The sequence below is a fragment of the Peromyscus eremicus genome, chromosome 12, assembly GCF_949786415.1.
Source record: "Peromyscus eremicus chromosome 12, PerEre_H2_v1, whole genome shotgun sequence".
Taxonomy (NCBI): domain Eukaryota; kingdom Metazoa; phylum Chordata; class Mammalia; order Rodentia; family Cricetidae; genus Peromyscus; species Peromyscus eremicus.
The window spans coordinates 39,559,570-39,580,645 of NC_081428.1; the positions used below are offsets into that span (position 1 = coordinate 39,559,570).

Consider the following 21,076-nt stretch of genomic DNA (forward strand, 5'->3'; position numbering starts at 1 on the left):
AAATAAGACTCAGCCAGTTTCAGTTACAAAACACTTTGACTAAAGTCAATTCGCTCGGGTTGGTCTTCAAGCCCTAACAACTAACCGTAAGGCTAAGAGCATATAAATAATGCTATACTAACAAGTTTCATATCGTTCCTAAGAAATGTTCCCACCATGTACTAAGTGGCTGTGTGGAAGCTTGTCTCTACAAAGTTGCAATGCTTTCTCTAGTAACTGCCCTCAAAAAAAAAAAGAAAAAAAAATTCCACTGGCCTCTTGTATACATAAAAGTTAAGTCTAGTTTCCTTCGTTTCTATGAGGTCTACTAAGAAAATATTGTAGGGGTTGGAGAGATAGTTAAATGATTAAGATTACTTGTTACCCAACTACAAGGACATGCACTCCTGGGACCCATCAGGCATGGTCTTGCATACATTGCTACTGCAGCTCCAACAGGGTGGAGGGAAGAGGCTGGCTGGGGCTTACTGGCTGGCTGCCAACCCAGCTCTGCCAGTTTAGGGAAAGAGCCTATCCCAAAGGAGTAGGACAGAAAATGATAAACAAGAAAGGCCAAAACCCTTCTCTGGCTTCCTCAGGCATACACGCGCGCGCGCACACACACACACACACACACACACACACACACAGAATCCTAATAGTTATATTTGAAATGAAATACATAAATTTTTGCATAGTGTGAATAAAGGACATTTTTTTCTCATGAATAATTTAGAAAATTACTCAGAAAACAAAATATCTCACTTTGTTTTAAACTATCAACAATCCAAGAGCATTCTAATGGCTAAGGTAGTAAACTAGTTTTTCATAAATTTTGGTAAAAAAATTTAAATCTTAAAATAAAATAAAAAGGAAAGGAGTCATAGTTTATTTATTATATACATCAGGAGACCTATGAGGAAGTTTGTCTGAGATACATTTACCTTCATGTTTGCTAAAACTGGCTTAGGTAGGCATCCTTTCAGAGTTAAAACAAGTTCTGACCAATGCATTTTACAGTAAGAGAATACAGTGGGTAGCTCATAATAAAATTCCAGGTAACAGTAACGTTAAAATCCATAAAAACGATGATTTTAATAGCCAAACTAACATAACTTCATAGACAGTTTTACTCCATACACACATAAAAATATAAAAAGCAATATTCAAATTTAACTTTTGGGACTGGCAAGTAAAGAAATAAATATATACTTAGGTATATAAATGCAATTTTATGTATATTAGATAACTGTTTATTTTCACATATCATTTCAATATCACTATAAGATATTCGACAAAAACTGCTGTAAATACAATAAGCAAAATTCTAATTTCCATTTGCTAGCAATCACAAACCTTTGGGCTGAGTATCAGATGTCACAGAAACACCACTATCAGCTCTGTGCTTTTCCTTCACACATGGAGGAGTCTGCTTTGCAGAAACGTTATCTATCTTACTTGGTTTTGAGCCTCTGCAAGACAGAATTAGATTAAATTCATTTCTAATAACGCTCAGATGAATTTAGAAGACACCTGACACAAATTCAAATAAAAATTCAATAGGCTAAAAAAATGCATTTTTATGTGTGATACTATATGCTATAGGTACTTTAAAAAAAATACTGATGCTGGGGTGTGGTGATGCACACCTTTAATCTCAACACTTAGGAGGCAGAGGCAGGTGGATCTCTGCGAGTTCGAGGCCAGTCTGGGCTACAGAGCAAGTTCCAGGATAGCCAAGGCTACACAAAGAAAGCCAGTCTCAGAAACAGAGAACTACTGAACTCAGATGTGAAGTTTCCATCTCTGTCTCACCCTTATACTCCCAAAGGTCTCTGGGGAAAGACGGGCTATCAACACTGTATCTGCAAAATGAGAGAAGAAGAATCTCACATAAACTAGGTAAGTCAGAGCTTAAAAAGTGAAATTTTAACAACACAAATACCCTGATAATATGTGTGTGTAATAAAACAATTATAAGCCAAAGCTAATTGTTAATATAGTTCAAAAATGGTTCAAAAACAAACCTTAAGAAAAAAATTAAGTTTGGAATGTGTTAACAAATTTTATCTATATAAAATAATTTAAAATTTTAAGGTATGGACAAAATAACTAAACTAAACTATTGAGGGAAAAACAAATTTTTGGCCTGGTGTGGTGGTGCACTCCTTTAATCCCAGCAGAGACTGGAAGACCTCTGTGAGTTCAAAGCTAGCCTAGCCAACATAGTGAGCTTCCAGACAGCCAGAACTACACTGAAAGACCTTATCCCACACCACCCCTGCAAAACAAAAGGCAAGGAGGGAAGAAGAAAAGAAAGAAGAAAAACAAAATTTTCCATGATAAGAATAAAACTTTCAACAGTTTTTTAAAAATACAAAAGAGAATCCATATAAAAGAAAATGTAAAACTTGGTCTGGAAGAATTCAAACCTATTTAAGTTATGGATTACTTAAAAGACAGAGGATGAAAATATAAGAAGGTACAATATAAATAGCATCTTTACTTTGCAGTATATTTCTTTTTAAAATATGAGCACAAATTTGATACATATAAGAAATATGTTAGTTAAATCTAAGTAAATGTAATATAATATTCTCTATATCTAAAGACATATTTTAAACAGTTTACAACTGTAAAAATACAAGGTATTCACAACTAAGGTAACTCAAATAAGTGAAAGGGACTAAGATGAGTAAAATATAACCTATAAGAAAAATGATTGAGAATATAGTAAATAAATTTAAAAGCTACAGGAGCCAAATATTACCAAAGTACTATCATAGTAAAAGGATCAGTTGTTGCTATGATTACACTACTGAGCCCTTTATATTTACTTTAATACTCAGCCAGTTTAACTTACAAAGAACTTTTGACTAAGTCAATTCATTCTAGGCTGTAGCCTCAGCCATCAGCTTTAGGCTAAGAGCATATAGGTAACACTATACTAGCAGGTTTCATTTACTGAAGACAAAAGCCTAAGGCAAAGCAAAGTCTGTTTTGATTTTGTAACTTCCCAGCAAAATACCACAAAGCACTATAAACAAAACTAGAATGTGATCTAAATGTTTTTTTTTTTAATTGAAATGGACTTAAAAGTAAGGGAACAAAAAGAAAAACTGGAGCAGAAATTTAAAAGATAAAACTGATTTTTAAACGCAAATTATCTCTGCTTATAGATAACATGATGCTATAGCTAACAGGTCCCAAAGAGGGGCTGGAGAGATGGCTCCAGGCTTAAAGTGCCTGTCACAGAAGCATGAGGATGGGAGGACAGGTCCCCAGTGCCCACATACAAGATTCCCAGCGTCCATGTAAAAACCAGCTGGGCAGGCCCCAGTAAATGAAGTGGATAGCAATTGAGGAAGACACCCAACCCCAACCTTTGGCCTCTATATGAATCTACACACACTCACATACACATGAACGTGAATACATACATGCACATACATCATACAAACACACAAATGCTAAAAAAGACCATGAAGATATGAAAATTCCTCCAGAAAACTTAAATTTGACAAATATTTTCAGCAATAAAGCAGGATAAAAAATCATATACAAAGATCAGTAGCTTTTATACATACCAATAAAAATGCAAAAAAGTTGGGATAAAAAACTATTCCCAATAGCTTTTAAACAAATACCTTGTAACAAGCCTAACCAAGGAGGTTAAAGGTCCTCTATAATAAAAACTTTAAAACACTGAAAAAATTCAAGACACTAGAAGTTTGGGAAGGCCTGCTTTCTCACGGACTGGCAGGACTAATACTGTGAAAATGAATAATGTCATTGAGAGAAATCTACAGTTTAATGTAATCTCCACATCTTCAATGACATTCTTTATAAAATTAGAAAAAATAATCCAAAAGTCCATATAGAAGCACAAAAGACTCCCAAATAATGAAAGCAATCCTGGACAGTGATGCTGGATGTATCTTAATACCTGATCTCAAACTACATTACAGAATCAGAGTCACATGGCAACTGAAAAAAATCATACACGTAGACCAATGGAAAAGAATAAAAGATCCAGCAGCCGCTACCCTGAACATTCCTCATATCCTCTGGTCTTGGAAGTTGGGCAAGGTCTGGCCTAGTTAGAACCTGAGAGGGAGAACAGATGATCGAGAAATGTTTCTGCAGCTACAGCCACCTCATTTTCAACGAAGGTGAAAATAACACACACTGGAAAAAAGCCTCCTCAACAAACAGTACTGAGAAAACTGAATACCGTATGTGGAAGAATGAAACTATGCCCATATTTCTCATCCCTCACAAACAACAACTCCAAAAGGATCCAAGACCTTAAAGTAGGATCTAAAATCTTGGAACTGTTAGAGGAAAACTCTTCAAGATATAGGCACAAGACAAGGATTTTCTGAAAATAATTCCAGTACTGTAGGAAATACTCTCAAAAATTATCAAATAGAATTACATGAAATGAAGGCTTCTATATAGAAAATGAAACAATCATCAAATTGAAGAAACAATCTACAGAATGGAAAAAGAAAACCTTAACAGTTATATATCAAACAGGAATTAACATGGAATCTATAAAAGAAAAAACTCTAAAAAATTTAAAATAAAATAAATCATTCACTTAATAAATGAACTAATGAATTAAAGAGACAGTTCTCTGCCCCTTCCCTATGGAGGGATACCTTGCTCAGCCTTGATACAGGGGAAAGGGGCTTGGTCCTGCCTCAACTTGGTACGCCAGACTTTGTTGACTCCCCATGGGAGGCCTTACCCTCTCTGAGGAATGGATGGGGGGTGGGAAGGGGGGAGGAGGGGAGAGCAGGAGAAGGGTAGAGAGGAGGGACTGGAGTTGATATGTAAAATGAAAAAAAATTAAATAAAAAGAGAGAGAGACAGAGACAGCGAAACAGAGACAGTTCTCCAATGAAGAAACACAATTGGCCTACACATTTTTTAAAAAAGTATTCAAGAACTTATGGTGTTGGTGGTGGCTCGTGGCTTTAACCCCAAAAGAGGCAGGTGGATTTCTGTGAGTTTGAGGTCAGCCTGGTCTACAGAAAAAAATTCCAGGATAGCCAAGACTACGCAGAGAAACCCTGTCTCGAAAAAGGAAAAGCAAAAAAAAAAAAAAAAAAAAAGCATTCAAGATCTTTAAGCCTATCAAGGAACTATAAGTTAAACATGCAGAGAGATTCCATTGCATCAATATCAGAATTGTTATCATCAAGAAAACAAACACTGGCAAGGTTGCAAGGACAGGGGAACTTTTATACATTGCTAGTGGGTGTGTAAATTGGCTTGGCTAATTTACTAAAATACTAAAAATCAAACTAACATACAGAACCAGCCATACTGTGCCTGGATCTATACCACAGGAAAACTAAGCATATGATAGAAAGACTTAAATAAACAAGATTATTGCTACACTATTCACAAAAAAAAAAAGGCTAGGATTTAGAACAAGCCTGAAATTCCATCAGTAAAAAAAATATATAAAGAGAATGTTGTATATAAACACAATAGAATTTTATTCAGCTGTAAAGAACAATGAAAATTATAACATTTGCAGGAAAATGACATAAGCCAGACACAGAGAGACAAAGAGGAGGTATGGGGGGGGGGGGCCACAGGAAGGTAAAAAATACATGTGACATGAAAACAGTAGAGATATTTCAAGTTCGAAGAAGGGGGGGCAACTAAGATCAAAGTATAATGATATACATGTATAAAAATGTCACAGTAAGAAGTGGACAGAAGGCTCAGTGATTAAGAACACACATACGCCGGGCGGTGGTGGCGCACACCTTTAATCCCAGCACTGGGGAGGCAGAGCCAGGAGGATCTCTGTGAGTTCAAGGCCAGCCTGGGCTACCAAGTGAGTTCTAGGAGAGGCGCAAAGCTACACAGAGAAACACTGTCTCGAAAAACCAAAAAAAAAAAAAAAAAAAAAAAAAAAGAACACACATACTTGCTCTTGCAGAGGACCCAAGTTCGATTCTTCCAGAGGACCAGAGTTAATTGGAGTTGGGCAGCTCACAACCACCTATAACTCTGATCCAACAACTCTGGCCTCCGAGGGCACCTGCACATTTGTGCACACACACAGACAATTAAAAATAAAAATATATCTTTACGAAATGTCACAACAAAATCCACTATTTTGTATGCTAGTAGTTAACAGTTTTAAAAATCAATAAGTAAATGATATAATGTTATGCCTTAATGGAAAATAAAAGGAGAATAATAACAACAGAAAGAAAAAACTGTAAAGATTTCAACAGAAATCTAAACTAGGAAAACAGTACAAAAGATCAACAAAACTAAAAGTTGTTTATTTGGAAAGATAAACAGACAAGCTTTTAAATACCCTTAGATAAACTAAGACAGATGAAAATTAGAAGTAAAAACAGAGATATTACAACAGATAAATCTAAAATGAAAAGGAGTGTGAAAATATTACAAACTATTATATTCCTCAAACTGGGAAACTCTGGGGAAAACTTATAAATTCCTAAACATAAACAAACTACAAACTACCAAGATTGAGTCATGAAGAAATAAAATCAAAACAGACCAATAATGAGCAACGAAATTTGATCAGCTATAAAATGTTTTTCCATGAAAGGAAAGTCTAAAAGGTGATTGCTTCACTGTGAAAATTCTATCCTCAACAATATAGGCAGTACAAAGCAGCTTTGTGAGGAGAACCTACGAGACTCCAAAACAAAATAGGCTATTGCCATCGCCCTGGCTGCCTTCCAGAACGTGAAGGTGAGACCCTATGCTGATGACACCACACACTTCAGACACAGGACTTGGAGAAATCCAGGTGGATCTGACCTGGAAGCCTCCTCCCTGAAGACTAGTTCTCACAGTATCTGAAGGTGCTATGCAAGCTGCCAAGGGAGAAAAGCAACAGTCCTACCCAGCTGTAAAGCCTGTGAACCATAACAATGACCAGCACTGCAGGAGTTCCCCAAGGATGCAATGGTGGCACTTATATCCTGGGAGTGAACAACAGCCACCTAATTGGAGGTGGACTCACTCAGTAGGAGGAAATCATGCCTAGTACTATAACCTAAAAAATTACCCATGGCTGGTGAGGTCATGGACCCCAGAGGAGAATCTACTGTTGTATATTTTTAACTGCATTCTAAATGTTTATCCTAATATCCACAGATAAGTGTAGTTCTCATTCCTCATCAGAGAAGCTTCTTTTTGCGCACATAGAGACCATTTAAAAAGCCAAAACTGGCAAAAAGACAGAGGGCAGACCATGAAGTGCCCAATACCTGCTGATGTACTGTAACACAATCCCTACACCTAAGGCTCAAGGAACACCCCAAGAGGAAGCCAAAAGGCTGTGAGAGCCAGAGGATCAGAACTTCTGCTGCAAGACAGCATCTTCTTTACATGACAGGGAACTGCACCCATGAAATGTCAACAATATGGCTGCCTAAACTAGACCTGAACAATGCCACCACCAGTCAAACGCTAACAAGGTCCTTCCCCAAATGAAGAGCTACTAGCAATTAATGGAGAGAGAAAGAGATTTAGTATTTTCCAGGGATGAGCCACGATAGGTTATGTAATTCTATGTTACTAGCCCTAAACATATATACACAAAAGCAGCAATACTGACTGCAGTCAGGATGCAATGTATAAGAGAAGAATTAATTAATTAACTAAAAAGAAACACTAATGACTCAGCAGGTTGCATTTACTTATACGTGTGTGTGTGTGTACATATATATATATATATATATATGTATGTATATAGTAATTAAAGAAGAGGTCATGAATTTGAGGAAGTTGGGGAAATAGGAATAATAATAATAATTGAGGAAAACAAGAATAATTGGAATAATTAATGAATTAAAAAGGAAAGGAGAATGAATAACTAGAATAAATGTAAGTTTAAAATTACTCCAGAATTAATTTAAAGCATAGTAATTAAGGTTTATATGTTAAACTAGTGAAAACTGCCATGTGGAATATACTACCTAAAGTAGATAATTTAAGTTTCTGTTTACCACTGGTATTTTCTATCATTTCTTGACTTCTGATTATTTTCTTTCTCACACAATTCTATTCCAGCCGTCTGTAACAGGGATAGCAGTCATTCTTGGCAGGATAAGGCTAAAGCAGAGCTTCAGTCTTCACCTACCACTTGCCCACATGCATCATGAAGTGCCCCAGTGAGGGCTTGCCCAGGAAACCTCAGTTTCTATGGCTACAGCCTGCATTACTCCTCCACAGACTGAGTTTGTACTTGATGTTACATATAACAAGAACTGGCATGTTACCACGTTCTTCACAATAATAGAATAATAATAACAGTAATTAAGACAGCCTATCTCTGAGAAGCTCTAAATAATGTCTACACACCCATTCTGCTGTTGAGAGGAAGTGGGAGGAGGGTGGTTACAACAGATGCCTACACTCCACATAGTCTGTGCTCATCTTGTATTTCAGCCGTGTCACAGGCGGGCCATGGCATAATACAGCAGATGGCAATTTATATCCAGGTGTCAACCCACCAGATAAATAACTCTCGGATGGAGGAACCTCGTTCAAGCAAGGCTTATGAGGCCACAGACTCTGAATCCTGTTTGCTTCTGTCTGTAATTTTACATGTGCAATACGGCTGTGGAATTCCTCCACTGCCTGTGTTTGTCTCATGAATATAGTCACCTACTAGGCACATGCACATCTGTGGATGGTCAGAAAGATAATTTCTTCCTAAGCTGTATAATGCTGATGAACAGAAACAATACTAGGATATTTTCATAGTGAGGCCTGCAGTTACATATGAGGTCTGTAAGCCACGCCTAAAAGCTGTTTTATATCAGAGCTCAGGCTGACATAAGAAAACAGTTGAGTCTGGATTGGCTCAAATTCCTTTAATCTTTATGTTGAGAACTGCAGTTACAGGCTTCTCGTACATCGTGAGGTGACACAAAGCTTCAAAAGAGCTTTAGATTAGGCCAGGTGCCTTGCTATCACAAGGACACACAACTGAGCTGCCTGGCTAGGCTGTAAATACAAAGACAGCCCAATTACCGCTAGCTGGCAAATAATTAATTTCTTTACACCCATTCCCAACCTCAAATTGTGAAAATATATTCTGACTAGTCAAAGCTACAGAAAATAACTTGACTCTGTAGCCCCTAATGAGGGATGCAGGTGTTCTTAGACAATCAGAAGTTACACACAGGATAGGAAAGTATCCTATTTCAAGATTTAAAAACCTTTTATTGTCACTGTGCCTTGGAGAATGCCATAGTAAGCTCATATTAAGAAACTTAAGATAAACTTGAGTTCTAACCAAAGCATTTATGACACAGATCTCTTTCTGAAAAAAAAAAAAAAAAACTTCAAGAAAGCCCGGCATTTCTGTTAATTACAAAATGCTAGTTTATAATGTTACTACAGTTAGAAATATAGGCTATATGCACAAATTCCTTATTTCTCTTAGACTCCTCAATAGTTTAACTCTCTCTCTAAATAGATAACAATAAGTGGATCTTTCTTTGAAGTTGCAACTGCAAGATTACAGCCCCAGCAATTAGAGAGCTAAGATTTATTACATATGTATTGTCGGGATGGCTCTGTTTCTTACTGTTCTCTGAAATGTGACCCTAAAATGTAACTCCTATGTTCAACATGAAAGTTTCTGTTGAGTATAAATAGCTGTAAGAACCAAAGAGGAGCTGGAGCCAACATGAGAAAATAGACAGAGAAGCCAAGATGAGAAACAAGAGCAAACGAGAGAATGGAGAAAGTGACCATCAGACTGTGTGTGCTCTTTCCTAAGACCCTCAGAGAGAAAAAGCTCCTGAAGCCTCGCTGCTCTGCGGCATTTTCTTTACTACCCTGCAGCAGCCTGCAAGCTGGTCTTTCAGACCGCAATACAGCTGTACTGGGACAGATCTACCGAAGCGATGGCACAGCTCTAAGTCAACGTATTTCCATCAAGTACTCTGAATTCTCCTTTCAAAAGGACTCCTTTTAAGAAACAAGAGAACGCAAGTTTCACTTGAGGAGCTTTGGACTCCTCCTTAAACTAAATGCCGAGGCCGATCAAGCTCCGTCAAATGCTTTGGCCACAGTGCTATTGGCAACAGTGGTCTCTCAGATCATTCTGGCACTTCCAGGGTAGAAGGCTTCAGAAGTATCAACTACAGCAACAGCCTTTAATAGAGTCTTTTAACTAGCAGCAATAAAAAAGCATAAAAATAATGCTACCACTTATTACCAGGCACTAGTTATGGATTTTTGTTGTTGTTGTTTTTGGTTTTTGTAGCTAGAGTTTTCCTGCCTGGCCCACAGTCAGGACAAATCTCTCTCACCTGCCAGTCCCACAGCCACTCAGACCCGACCAAGTAAACACAGAGACTTATATTGCTTACAAACGGTATGGCCATGGCAGGCTTCTTGCTAACTATTCTTACAGCTTAAATTAATCCATTTCCATTAATCTATACCTTGCCACATGGCTCGTGGCTTACCGGCATCTTCACATGCTGTTTGTCATCGTGGCAGCTGGCAGTGTCTCTCTGACTCAGCCTTCCACTTCCCAGCTTTATTCTCCTCCTTGTCCCGCCTACACTTCCTGCCTAGCCAATAGCCAATCAGTGTTTTATTTATTGACTAATTAGCAACACATTTGCCATACATCCCACAGCACTTCCCCCCCTTTTTTTTTTCAAAAAGGAAGGTTTTAACCTTAACAAAGTAAAATTACATATAATTTGGGAATTTGGGCATAGCTTCTCTTAACTACTTCCTGATGGAGGGGGGTGCTGTATCTTATGGGGACAGAAAGAAAATTTTAGGATTATGGAGTAGTCCATGAGGCTGTATTGTCTGAGCCAGTTGCCTTCAAACCACTCTGGGATGTTGGATCATCTGGGCCATGGTGTCATCAGAGACCTTTCAGGGGGTCTTGGCTGGTCAAACCTGATGTATCTTAATCTTGAACAAATCCATAGCCTCTGGCTTTCTGTGGGAACAAAAGCAGAGTCTCCTTTCCAAAGTAACATATCCTTACATCCAAATTTTGAAGTCAAGATATCTTTAAAATATGCATATTGGTTTAACTCAGCTTCCTTTACAATCAAATATTTTTCTGCAGTTAAAAATCCCAAAGACAACACAATCCAGATTCTCTGTGTAATATTCATCTTTATGTGGTTTATTTTCTATATTAATTTTACTGTCTCTTTAAAGACTTTATTTTTTAAAACTATGTATTTGTTTATATAACTGTATATATCACCTTTTTTGTCTCTTTCAAGCCTACGTATATTTCACACACATTGTAAACTATTACATCTGAATCTGTCTTATTGTTTATCTATTGCTTTAAACTGCAGCAGCTGTGGCTGCTGGCTCCACCCACCTCAGCTTCCCAACATGGTCTGGTACTTTACTACCAGCTCTGAGAGCTATCATGGGTCTATGCTTTTAGCCAAGCAGCGTGTAGCCCAGAAACCTCTTTTTTTTTTTATTTTGTACTAGCAAAGTCTAAATCCATCATGCAGCTAAATGTGCCACTTGCAGAGGCCTCATTCCCGCCATACTGCAGGTCGAGTGAGCACACCAGTAGCTCAAACCAACAGCTGCCGCTCATTTGAGAGAGACAATTAGGAGAGACAATTTTAGCTCTGTTTTAGAATCTTTTTTCTCAGTTTTTAGGTGGAAACTCTTGCCACCACGTTGGATGCCATTTGTAGCTTAATTAGCTCTGACCTCTTGGCTTTCTTTTTTTTTAAAAAAAAAAAGGGGGGGAAGTGCTGTGGGATGTTCTGTATGGCAAATGTGTTGCTAATTAGTCAATAAATAAAACATTGATTGGCCATTGGCTAGGCAGGAAGTGTAGGCGGGACAAGGAGGAGAATAAAGCTGGGAAGTGGAAGGCTGAGTCAGAGAGACACTGCCAGCTGCCACGATGACAAACAGCATGTGAAGATGCCGGTAAGCCACGAGCCATGTGGCAAGGTATAGATTCATAAAAATGGATTAATTTAAGCTGTAAGAACAGTTAGCAAGAAGCCTGCCATGGCCATACAGTTTGTAAGCAATATAAGTCTCTGTGTTTACTTGGTCGGGTCTGAGTGGCTGTGGGACTGGCAGGTGAGAGAGATTTGCTCTGACTGTGGGCCAGGCAGAAAAACTCTAGCTACAGGTTTTGGTTTTTACTCAAATCTAACCATCAACCCCAAAAGACATACATTCTTATCCCTGTGTTAAAGACACAAGGAACTTGCCAGGGTAACTCTGTGCCAGCAACACAGATGAAAGCTGAATCCAGGTCTGGCTACAATGTTTATGCTTATTCCAAACGTAAGAATTAAAGACAACAAGAGAACTGATTTTCAGAGGGCACAACAAAGCTATCTAGAAATTTCACTACTTATAAGGAACTTGAAGAGGTTCACTGAATAGATTCTGGAAACAAACAAATTTTATACTGACTATAATTATTCATCTTTAGTATAAGACATGAAATGTACAGATTATAATTTGATAGTTTCCTAAGCTCCTCACAATAGAGCTATTTTCTTAATTACATAAATATATATCAACATAATTTATATTCTATGGAAAATAACAGCATAAATTTCAACAAAAAGTGCTTAAATTACAACACTTCTTTATATTATATTTTATGTGCAGAAAATTTATCACTTTGAAATTTAAAAAGATAATTTAATGAGGCTGGAAGATGGCTCAGAGGTTAAGAGCACTGGATGCTCTTCCAGAGGACCAGGATTTGACTCCCAGTATCCACAGAGCAGCATACAACCAACTGTAACTCGAGTCCCAGGGGACCCAGCACCCTCTTCTTATCTCTATGGGTATGGCACATGGTGCACACATATATATACAGGCAAAACATCTATATACATAAGGATAAAATATAAAAATTTAAATGATAATGTAACTATTTTATAAAGTAGTAAATACATTCTAAATTAATTTCCTTTTTACAGTTCAGGAAAATTAAGCTCAAGGTTAAATGTCATGAACATTGGGCCAGGCGGTGGTGGTACTCGCCTTTAATCCCAGCACTCAGGAGGCAGAGGCAGATCTCTGTGGGTTCAAGGCCAGCTGGGGCCACACAGTGAGTTCCAGGAAAGGTACAAAGCTACACAGAGAAACTCTGTCTCAGAAAAAAAAAAAAAAAAAAAAAGTCTAGGTTAATGTCATGAACATTAAATTACATGAACATGACATTAACCTAGACGGATGAAATTCATTTGCATAGAGAGTGATTATAAGGATAAATATGGCACAATACCTCTCTTTAAGTATGGTCCTTTCAATCTACTAGAATAGGCAGAAACAAACCTCTAGGTGCTCTTAACCACTGAGCCACACTGTGGGATGGTCTTTCTATATGCTGTGAATATGTGCTGTTCTCATTGGTTGATAAATAAAGCTATTTGGCCAATGGCAAGGCAGAATAAAGTTAGACAAGACTATCAAACTGAAGATGGAGATAAAGAAGGGTGGAGTCAGGACAGACTTCAGCAGCCACCAAAGGAGCAAGATGCCAGAGCACTGGTAAGCCACGGGCCATGTGGTGATACAAAGATTAATAAAAATGGGTTAACAAGTGTAAGAGCTAGTTAGTAATGAGCCTGAGCCATCAGCCAAACATTTATAATTAATATAAGCCTCTGAGTGATTATTTGGAAATGGTTATGGGATGGGGCAGGACAGAGAAAAGCCTCTGTTTACATATGGCACACACAGTCTGGCATGGACCCACATAAGACCTGAGAAAGCTTAAAAAAGGTTCTGAACACAGAGAAACAGAGCCACACTGGGCTTCCTCGTCTCAAAGTCTCATGCCAGCAGCAGCGCAGAGATACATCTCCCAACAAGATGGATCCGGCTACCAACCACCATGAGCTAAGCCACGTAGCAGGTTTCCACAGTCTCTCACAGAGGCCACAGTACAGAGAGGGTTCTCTCAGTCACTGCTTGGGGGCTTAAGCATTCAGCACAAGCTCAGGCAGCTCACTGCAGGGCAGATTAAGGTTTTTGCTCATACAGACAAAGGGTTAAGAAACACAGTAAAAACAAATTCAGCAGAAAGGCTTCTAAACAGGTAATGGGGTGTTTAAAAGATGTGCTGAGGCTTGAGAAAGAAAGGAGAAAATATATATACAGCCTTAAATTAAAATATAGATTTAAAATAGTAAAATAAAGTCCTTAGAAAGGGGAGTAAAGTAATATCAAGAAAATAAGCCACATGAGGATGGAAAATGCACAGAAAGTCTGGATTATGTATATTATTGTATTGTCTTTAAAATTTTTGACTGCTATGAGACATTTGATTATGGAAGCTGCTAGATTAAACCAACCTATATATTTTAAAAATATCTTGACTACAAAATTTAAGTCAAAAGGTCCGCCACTTTGGGGAAGAGGTTATGCTTTTGTTTCCACAGAAGGTGAGAGTCTATGGATTCATTCCAGGTTAGAAGAGATCAGGTTTAATCGAGGAAGACCCCTGAAAATCCTAACTACAGACATGGGAAAAAAAAACCTAAAGTAACTATAAGACACATGACATATATTTTCCATACTCAAACATAAAACAAAAATTATCTTTGGCTGGCTTGTGTGCAATACACAGTTTATATTTATATCAGTACCAATATATATATGTAAAGGTTGGAAATGGCTACAGGATGGGGAGAGACAGAGAAGAGCCTCTGTTTACAGAGCCATCTCTCAAGCCCATCTCTGAAATTCTTATTTGGAGAAGGGACAATTTTTAAAAGAGATTGTCCTTGCTAACTATAATTGCCAACTTGGAACAATATAGAAGCACATGGAAAGAGTGTCTCAATAAAGAACTGTTTACTCTGGGTTAGCCTGTGGGCATATCTGTAGCAGATGGTCTGCTTAACTGAGTTAACTGCTATGGAAAGGCACCATTCCTTAGGCACGAGGTCCTGAGCTATGAAGGGTAAGAACACAAGCAAGCAAGCACACAAGAGCACACATGAGCATACATGCACTTATTTTCCCTGGTCTTGACTGTGGACATGGTGTGATAAGCTGCTCTAAGCTCCTGTCACTGTGACTTACCCACAATGATGGACTATAACCTGGAATTGTGAACTAAAAGAAAACCTTTTTCCCCTAAGTAGCTTTTGCCAGGATATTCTGTTCCAGAAACAGAAAGGAATAGAACAGAGACTAATTATGGAAGTTAGCTTTGATGCTTCATGAATCAGAACACAGATATGAAAAATTCAGAAGTTGATAAGAAATAAAAAGGTTTTAAAAGATACTATTTGTTAGAAATGTTAAGAACTTTGTTATAAGCCTTTAATGGGGGAACCATAAGCATGAGGCTTACTGTGAAAATATAAGCTTGAAGAAGAGTTAGAAGGGACATTAAGACCAGAACAAATATTCACTGGAACAAAAGCTCTGAAATCTACAGACTGGAAGCAAAAAATAAGTTTGAATAGTCTATAACAAGTGAACATTTAAAGAAAACTCTAGAAGTCAAACTTGGTGGTGCACACAGGAAGCCCAGCACTCAAGAGAAGACAAAGGGTCACAAGTTCAAGATCTGCTACAGAGCAGAAATTCTCTCTCAAAACAAAAACCTAGTAGAATTCATTAACTGAGCATCTTCTAGCTTTTTTGACAAAGTATTTCTTAGTTCTAGTCCATGCAAGACCTCCTTCCTAGTGCCTGAAACAAAGCAACTTAAGAGCTATCTATTTTAAGTAGTACAGTAAGCTGCACTTGATAATATCTATCTTAAGTAGTACAATAAGCTGCACTTGTTAATGTAATTCAGCTATTGCAAACTGATTTTTGTCAGCAGTGTGTTCATCCATTTGTTCAATAAATATCTACTGAGCACCAAGTGCAAAGGTTCAGTTTTCCTGGTTATAAACATTATGAGCAAAGATGGATGCATGGATGCATGGATGCATGGATGCATGGATGGATATGGATATGGATAGATTCACAGAGAAATGTACGGACAGATGGATAGAAGGACAGACAGGAAGAGAAGAGAGAAATGGAATTATTTTTATTATACCAGATAAATGGGTATGATACTAAAGCAGGTACCTCAAGTTTCACTCAGTGTCTGTATCCATTTTTCCAAAATACAAGAATGGACTTTTGATTCTGATTATGACCCATGAACTGCTACTTCCAAAGCCTTTCTACCCAGTGGGGGAAAGTCACACCAGCCATTAAAGCACATTTGTCTTATATTTACAATACATATCTGGGAAGAAAGATCAAGTACATAAGAATGAATATATATATTTTTAGCACTAGACATACCTTTCAGATAAAAAGCTCTTGTGATGATTTACATTCTGACAAGACTCTAAGCTGCCATCAGATGATGAAGAAAGTTGCTCTGACTTCAGGTTGGCTGTATCACTCAAACTGGCCTCAGTTATAGATGGGATCTTTAAGTATTTTCTTCCTAACTCCGTTCGCAGGATATCCGTCAATATAACTCTGGGTATCCTGCCACATAGAATGACAAACACTGTACTGTACTAGAGTTTTCAGGGGGTGGGGAAAGAAGAAAAAGAAAAAATGTATCCCATGAAGTTGAATTTTCAAACATTGTCACTTCAGTGCAAGTAAGCTCTCTCAGAATCGTAACAGTCAGGAAATCAACACACAGATACTCAAAATTTGGGGTAGATAAAACACTTTGTTTCTAAAAGTACTGTTTCTTACAAATTATGGGGCAGATTATCAGCATGTGACTATAATATCTTTAACTTTACTAACAGATATTATGGCAGTACTTAAATGTTTAACCAATTTTTCTCAAAAAAAAAAAAAGCTTTTTTCTTTTCCAGTATTTATTAAAAATACATATCACCACAAACCAATCCATGAAACTGATGTTTTCACTTAGCAGAAAGATCCTTGATAGACACTTGTGATCACCAAATGATGAATGCTACATCCATTAAGAAAGACAACATTCAGATTACATCCGTGGTAATGCTAGATTCCACAAATGAAACAGCACATACACTGATGGTAACGTTTATGTTAACATTATAATAGCATCAGATGAATAAGCTGATAGGTTAAATGTTTAGAAATGTGTATCTTGAAATATTTAAAGTTTTCTAAATTGGTGGACTCCATAGTAGATATACTGTATGTCTTGTATCTTCATAATCAAAAACCAGAGGCAGAATCTCCTTGGTTACTCAGCTTCCATTGTGAGCAAGTGATGTGTTGCCGCACTACAAAGATTTCCTCAAGACTACCTTTGACTCGCATGCGCAAGGTCTAGGGTTTGACTCCAGCATGGTAGGAGGAAGAGGAACGACAACATTTGACCCTACTGACTTGTTCAAGGCAACTGTTTGTATTTGCCAGAGAGGGGAGTCTTTTTTTAGGTTTTGTTACTGTGTTTTTAAAATATGTATTTAGTTATTTTACTTGTGTACGGTGGAAAGCCAGAAAAGAGTGTGAGCTGCCCTGGAAATAGAGTTACAGATGGTTGTAAGACACCTGGTGTGGGTACTGGGCACCAAACCTGGGTCCACTGCAAGAGCAGCAAACGTTCTTAATCGCTAAGCCCTCTTTCTAGCCCCAGCTACTGCTTTTGTTTTATTTTAAACACGTTCTCATTATATTGTCCAAGCTGGCCCAATTTGAGGATCAATCCATTTGGCATCAGCCTCTCCAGTAGCAGAATACAGAGTACAGGTGTTCGCTACCAAGCCTGATAGTTATCATTTTTCAAAGCACTCTTGTTTCTCCTTTATTGGATGCCCCACGTCCCCTTAACTATTACAAATACGTAGCTAACACGCTTTGCTGATATTTTATGGAAATAAAGGATATATTTTGACAAGGCTTAAGTACTTTTGCTTAAATAAAAATGTCAACTTCACTGAATCTTGTTAAATATTCAGAAGCATTATCTACTTTCAATATGTTAAGACATTGTGTTCCTTTCACTATATTCCAAACCATGTAAGATATGGGACCTTAAAAGAACTTTAGGACTAGTGAGATAGCCTGACAACCTGAGTTCAATCTCTAGATCTCACATCAAGGTGGAAGGAGAGCATCAAGTCCCCAAAGTTGCTCTCTGACCTCCACAGATGTGCTGTAGTACGTGTGTGCTCATATTCTCACATATCATACACACATACACATTAGAATAACAAAATCAGTCACAGATACTAACTTTAAATTAGCTTTCTATTTTAAACACTGAGCATCCCAATCTCAGAGTGTTGAGTGATGTGACCAAGTGTTCTAATGAACTCTTCCCTGAAAGCCTATTGTCTTTGGGCATTTGCTTCTTCCATTCCATAAAAGTGGGTTATGGATAACTAAGACCTTCTACAGGTAGGTACTTCAGGAAATCCTTAAATATCTATTTCTAGTATAACCACCATTAAAAAACAGTTCTACAATGATTAAACAATATCTATGATCTAAACCCAAAGCTGACAGTAAGTACAGCTCCCTTAAATTAGGGTTTAAGATGGATAAAAAAGAACAGAAGTGTACTCCAATTTGGAGGAAGTGACACAGAGGTATTTTTCACTATTGTTGCATCATTTAAACCTCTAAGTATCCCAGCCGGGCGGTGGTGGCGCACGCCTTTAATCCCAGCACTCGGGAGGCAGAGCCAGGCGGATCTCTGTGAGTTCGAGGCCAGCCTGGGCTACCAAGTGAGTTCCAGGAAAGGCGCAAAGCTACACAGAGAAACCCTGTCTCGAAAAACCAAAAAAAAAAAAAAAAAAAAAAAAAAAAAAAAAAAAAAAACCTCTAAGTATCCCATTAGTACTGTCTGCTTTGTACACTTGATTCCAGAAAGGATTATCCTTTGAAGCACTAGATTGAAAAGAAATGCTAGATTTAAAGTGGTGGGGGCAATGAAGAATCAAAAGAAATCTCAAGATTCTCTTGTTCTGATCTCATACTATGCACTGTTCTAAAACAAAAATCAATTATGACTCTCAACACTTTAAGAAAAATATTGATCTGGGTATAGTGGCACATGCCTTTAATTCCAACACTTGGGGAGCAAAGGCAAAGAGATCTCTGGGAGTTCTTGGCTACCCTAGTCTATACAGTGAGACCTTGTCTCAGGGAAAGAAAAGAAGGAAGGAAGGAAGGAAGGAAGGAAGGAAGGAAGGAAGGAAGGAAGGAAGGAAGGAAGGAAGAGAAAGGAAGGAGGGAGGGAGGGAGGGAGGGAGGGAGGGAGGGAGGGAGGGAGGAAGGAAGGAAAAGTTGGAATAAGATAGAAATACATTTAGGTTATCATCAGATTTTTCCAAGGAAATGTTTTAGTGCACACAGAATTTTATTTGCTTTTGCTGGGCGGTGGTAGCACATGCCTTTAATCCCAGCACTCCAGAGGCAGAGGCAGGCAGATCTCTGAGGTCAAGGCCAACCTGGTCTGCAGAGTAAGTTCCAGGGCAGCCAGGGCTACAATACACTAAACTGACAACTCATTTTGAAAATCAACAAGGTGTTTCCCATTATAGAGAAAGTGAATCCAAAATCTGTGGGCACATAGGAGATATATCAAAGAAATGCCAACTATCATTTTGTATCTGTTTAAATATCTGACAGGAGCATAATTTAAAGATGGCTTCAAGTGTTCAGTACCTGAAATAAGCATTTCTTCCCAAAAATAAAGAGACTGTATAAAAAGAATTCTAGTGCTAAACAATGCTGAAAAGGATAAACTGACCTTAAAAAATCAGCAAGGAAAGAATACTGCTCAGAATTTTCTTTTGAATACTAAATGGTCGTCCAATTCTCTTTAGCTTGGTTGGCACAGCTATTCATATGCCCTGACCGATCGATCCATCTCAGTTGACCAGTCCACCTCTGTGAGGGAGATCAGTGTGGCAGCCTCAGGAGGGACGCTCATGGAGTGGTGAAGAAGAACCAGATCCACCGAATCAACCCTGGCAAACGATGGGGTAACTGAGGTTGTAGCCAGAGGGCCCTCACATCCCATCCTCATATTATTTGTTATGTTAATAGAGTTTGAAGAAAGAAAATAATCAAAAAAGGGGGAACTGAAACTTGGAAAGATAAATAAATGTAAACTGGATACGAAAATTAGTCAAATAACAAACTCAGAATTCTTTCCTAGAACAGAAAAACCAAAATTCAAACAAAAATTACTTTAAAAGATTAGACACTAAGCACTAGAAGCTGCATTCCCTGAGGTGCTACAGACCTTGATGGTCCCCCAAAGCTGTCAAAGGGCTCAAGACACATCCCAACATGTCCCTAACACTTCGCTTTCAACTAGAAAGCACTCTACTACTATGTGAACAAATGCCACAGAACAAAAGGAAAAATGAACTACCAAACATGTAGTAAAGCCAATTCCTATCTTCCTGCAGAGAAAAACATGGAGATTCTGAAGGGTGAAAGGTTGAAGAAAGGAACCACAGCACAGGAATTACGAGCACAGGCTGCGGATGCTCACAGCAGAGGTCAGGAATCTGATTCCACCACCAAGTAACACTTGTTTTAGGAGAGTTACTTACCAAAATTTCTGTTTCTGAGCACTGATCACCTCATCTCTAACATGGGAAGAGTATCTACCTTAGACAGCGAGAATTAAACAAAATAATAGATTTAAAGTAATTAACACAATTACTAGCATGTATATTCAAAGTAAATGGAAACTTAGTTGAATTTCATATTATTGAAGTCTTGGTCAATGTTAATTTTGAACTATTAGACTCTTCAACCTAGAAAAGTAAGTGTAACTTACACCTAGCAATGACTATGGTCATTTCCTCAGCTTTTCAAAATTCATAGCCATTGTCCAATACCATCTATCACCTATGGATAAAATCCACTTTGGATACCTTGAGAAAAAGGAGTTTTGTGTGATGGCCCTAGAGAAATAGCTCTATAGAGTAAACTAAATTCATAGCAGCTGATCTGTCTTTGGGACTACAACTCTATAAATTAGTACTGTCACTAATATCAAGAGCTACCTTGTATTTCAAGAAGCTCTGAAGTTATCCAACCTATCTCAATCTGGAATGAAGGAATAAAAGTTGTCATGTCATATACTATATCCAAT

The 21,076-nt window shown here is 37.9% G+C and overlaps 1 protein-coding gene across 1 annotated transcript in view; it reads right to left on the minus strand.

Annotated features, from left to right (window-relative positions):
* Positions 1-21,076, minus strand: part of Senp7 (SUMO specific peptidase 7) — a 103,152-nt gene that overhangs the window by 38,240 nt on the left and 43,836 nt on the right. Inside the window, exons 6-7 of the mRNA XM_059277134.1 lie at positions 16,303-16,494; positions 1,336-1,451 (exon numbers count right to left, since the gene is read on the minus strand). Coding sequence (XP_059133117.1) covers positions 1,336-1,451; positions 16,303-16,494 — 308 coding nt within the window. The remainder of the gene's footprint in view (positions 1-1,335; positions 1,452-16,302; positions 16,495-21,076) is intronic.